This window comes from Microtus oregoni, unplaced genomic scaffold, assembly GCF_018167655.1.
Source record: "Microtus oregoni isolate MIOR12 unplaced genomic scaffold, Mior012 000002F_ref0000024, whole genome shotgun sequence".
Lineage (NCBI taxonomy): Eukaryota > Metazoa > Chordata > Mammalia > Rodentia > Cricetidae > Microtus > Microtus oregoni.
Genome location: NW_024543061.1, coordinates 72630611 through 72634680, shown reverse-complemented (window position 1 = coordinate 72634680; position 4070 = coordinate 72630611). Strand labels below are relative to the sequence as shown.

At 33.9% G+C, this 4070-nt stretch overlaps 1 protein-coding gene across 1 annotated transcript; it reads left to right on the top strand.

Moving 5' to 3' along the window:
- The first annotated feature begins 2030 nt into the window (after nt 1-2030).
- LOC121436671 (taste receptor type 2 member 113-like) lies at nt 2031-2951 on the top strand. Its single transcript, XM_041636676.1, has one exon. The coding sequence runs from the start codon at nt 2031-2033 to the stop codon at nt 2949-2951; it is 921 nt and encodes a 306-aa protein (XP_041492610.1).
- The last annotated feature ends 1119 nt before the right edge of the window (nt 2952-4070 follow it).

The window sequence follows — 4070 nt, the reverse complement described above, 5'->3', positions numbered from 1 at the left end:
GAAGATTTTTAACCTATACACATGTTATTTAACGTGTATATTAAATATTATGTATATTTGATAAATAATATATCTTTCATATATATATGAAAGAAACCTGTGTAGAGTCACCAAATAACTGGGATACAAAGCCCTAACTAGATGTCCCTTGCCACCAAATGAAACCTCCAGTGTGAGGGATGAGTTATATTTAGTTGAGATGAGTTTTTCTTCCAATGGAAACTTGTAAATAACACAGTCATCATTGCTTTTGAATTCAAAGTAGTGCTCCTAATTCAGGAACTGACTTATTAAATTGATTCCTAGCTGTAATTTTTGGTAATTATCCCCACTGATATTCTCCTCATAAATAAAGCTACTTTGTCTAGAAGATGTTAAAATAGAACCTTAAGTGTTTGGAGGGCAGAGTTGCAAAAGCTGTGGTGGCATGCCTCAGCATGTATAGCTATTGATGAGTTCCCAAGACCTGAGTCTTCCCAAGAGTCTGTGAGGCTCCCTATGCCAGCTCTTTCCACAGAACCTCACCCCAGGGTAGTTTGCATGTCTCGTGAGCTTTCCTGAGTTTATCATTCTTATCTGACAGGAGTCATATCAAACAGAACTGCCTTCCTTTTGGTAAGTTTTAATTTTTATTTATGTATTTGTTTTTATTTTTGTTTTTTTTCTAAAAGATTTCCAAAGTTCTTCTATTTTACATAAGTTAAGTATTTGTGGGAACTTAAAAAGTAGATTGGATTTCTTTACTTTGCACAATATTGTTGCAGGAGGCAAAGGATAGTCAGCCTCACACTCCATGCAGTAGGGCTACCCTATGTCTTTGTCAATCAGCTCTGATATTTACAATACATTTTTTCCATGTGACTCTGGAAGTAGTGCTGAGTTTGTTAGTTTTTTTTCTCAAGTTACCCTTTCCCTATTGAGGAGAAAAAAATCCTATGATATTGCTCATTGTCCATTTGGACTAGGAAGAAAATCATTTTTATCTACTTTGGCTCCTGTAATGATGGTCACAAAATAGATTTTGAGGGTGAGGGTGATGGATTAATTCTGAAAGCCATTCATGTTAATAAAATAATTTGTCTTACTGGTAAAGAGAAAAGAAGGCTAAAAGAGATTCCTTGTAGATTTTCTTTTTTGACTTCTTCAAGAGAAGACAAAGAAACTTCCACTCATTTTCGCATGGATAGAGTATACAACTCACGGTTAATGAATATTTACTCTTAATATTCCATAATTTATATCTGAGGGCCCTGGCTAAACAATATTTAATATCAAGATACTAAGTGTGAGCCATATGTATTGTAATGAGCAAAACAGCCAGTTGAATTTTTACATTAGAGAAACAGAAATTTAGCACCAACTAATGTGTATTTATGGAGATTGTCAGTATACATGCATTTGTATAAAGTAAAGTGATCAATAAATATTATTCTCAGTATTAACCACTTAAGCAGTTATGGTTTCAGCCACATTGTTAGATAATAGTTTATAATTAATATTGGAATTACTCACATATATATGTCACATACATACATATACACACACATATATGTATCCTCTTGCTGAACCTCTTTTGAAGAGTCTAATGACTCCCTATGCTTAATTTCCACATACTAGTGCAGATCTTTATTAATTAATAAATAATTACTATTCTGTATTAATTAGAACATTACTTTCATCAATTATTCAGATAATAAAATATGTTTGATAGCAAACAAAAAGAGTAACTAAATATTGTTATCTGTATGTATGTGTGCAGTACAAAAACACAGTGTTTCCTTCAATATGAATAACTAAATCAGATTCCAGAGTCCTACAAGTAAGTTAGTGTTTGGATGAAGTTTCTGTCTGATCTATCTGTCCAAGACTTTCATGGTGGAACAAGTAGACTGGGTCATTAAGAAATCAAACGGCTTTTTTGTGTGATATTATATCTGTAAGTTTTAAAAGGAATATAATACATATTATGAAGAAACATTGGATGAATATATTAACAAATTCTCAGAAATTTGGACATTATTTTGCAGACAATGGTTGCTGTCCTAGAGAGAATATTCTCAATCTTTTTAAGTGTGGAATTCCTAATGGGAACCTTAGGAAATGGATTCATTGCTGTGGTGAACTGCATAGACTGGGTCAAAAGAAGGAAGATTTCTTCAGTGGATCAAATCGTCACTGCTCTGGCAATTTCCAGGATCACTATGACTTGGTTTGTGTTCCTAGATGGGTGGATATTTGTGCATTACCCTGCATTACACTTGATTGTAAAAATGTTCGGAACATATTTTATCACTTGGACAGTGATCAATCATTGTAACTTTTGGCTTACTACAAGCCTAAGCATATTTTATGTTCTCAAGATAGCCAACTTTTCTAACACTATTTTTCTTTACCTAAAATTTAGAATTAAAAATGCCATCTTGGTGACCTTGTTAGTGTCTCTATTTCTCTTGTTCTTAAACATTGTTGTTATGAAAATATACTGTAATATGTGTATTAATGATGTCCAAAGGAATGTATCTCATATTTCCAGATTGTATAACTATGCACAAATTTGCAGATTTCTTTTATTTACCAATCCTATGTTTTCATTTGCACCATTTGTTACGTCCCTGGCAAACTTCCTCCTGCTCATCTTCTCCCTGTGGAGACATCTGAAGAATGTGCAACACAATGCCAAAGAATACAGAGATATCAGCACTGTGGCCCACATCAGAGCCTTGCAGACTGTCATTATTTCTGTACTGTTATACACTATTTCCTTTCTCTCATATTTAGTAATGGCTTGGAGTTCTGATTCAAAGGGAAAATACCTAATCTTTTTGTCTTTCTGGACTCTGGGAAATGGTGCTCTTTCTGCTCACCCATTTGTTCTGATTTGGGCAAATAGAAGGTTGAGGTGCACTTCTCTTTTAGTGCTATTGTGGCTCAGCTATTGGTTAAAAACATAGAAACATAGTGCCAAGACTATCTAGGTATTGATTTTGCATATTATGAAGGAAAATCAGGAGACAAGAGATTCTCACATGAAGAAATTTATATATAATAAATGTTTTGCTCTAAGTATTTGTGAATTAAACAACCGAACAGAACACAAAGTAACCTTTGCCATAAGCCTACATTGACAAGGATATCAATACATGTCACTTAAATGCGATGTCTGTGGTCAGTTTATATATTCTAATGTTTCAGAGCTAAGATCCACAAATTAAAGAAACTATGAGACATTTGTGTTTCAGGTTCTACTTATCTCATTTAGTATACTATTTACAGTTCTACCCAATTACTTGTAAGTTTCATGATATAACCTGACATAACTACAGAAGCCAGGAAAATAGAAAAGAAAAATGGGGGAGGAGCAGTGAAAGACCTCTAAAGAGAGGATAGGACACAAACATTCTAGAGTGAAAATGAAGAAAAACATTGGAGTGACTTTTATTGGTGGGAGAAAAAACGAATGAGAGATAAATAACACTAAGGATGTTTGAAAACCCATAAAGTAACATCATTAAGTTCTCACAGATAAAAATGTAATGGAGTTTGGAATTGTATAACATGGGGTGATAATACTAACCTAAGGGACATACTCCACCTAACAAAATTCTAGTGCCAAATATGAGAAACCTCCTTTCAAATTATTGATTGGGGGTCCAGGAGATTCCCCCCAAATATAGTCTATTTTCATTGTTTTTGATTGCTTCCTAGAGTTTTACATAAGATTCTATTGTTGAAGACATCACACAGTTTAGGTATAGGATTCAGAGGTATCAAACTGGAAAGGTCTTGTAAGCCTCCTCCCCGAGGGCTAGGCTCTCATAGTATCAGAAGGTGCTAATGCAAGCTGCCAATGGAGAAAAATACAAAATACAAAATCTCACCCAGATTTAAAGCCTGTGAAAAATAATAATGATTGGCTCATAAAGATATTTTAAATGGTATAATACTGACACTTATATGATGGAGGAGGCTCATCTGTCTATCTGTTGCTTTCATTGGTTAATTAATAAAGAAACTGTTTGGCCTGATAGGTCTGAATTTAGATAGGTGGAGTAGATAGAACAGAATGCTGG

What these genes read in the sequence shown, in the direction of transcription:
- LOC121436671 (XM_041636676.1), top strand. Translation starts at nt 2,031, where the DNA reads ATGGTTGCTGTCCTAGAGAGAATATTCTCAATCTTTTTAAGTGTGGAA.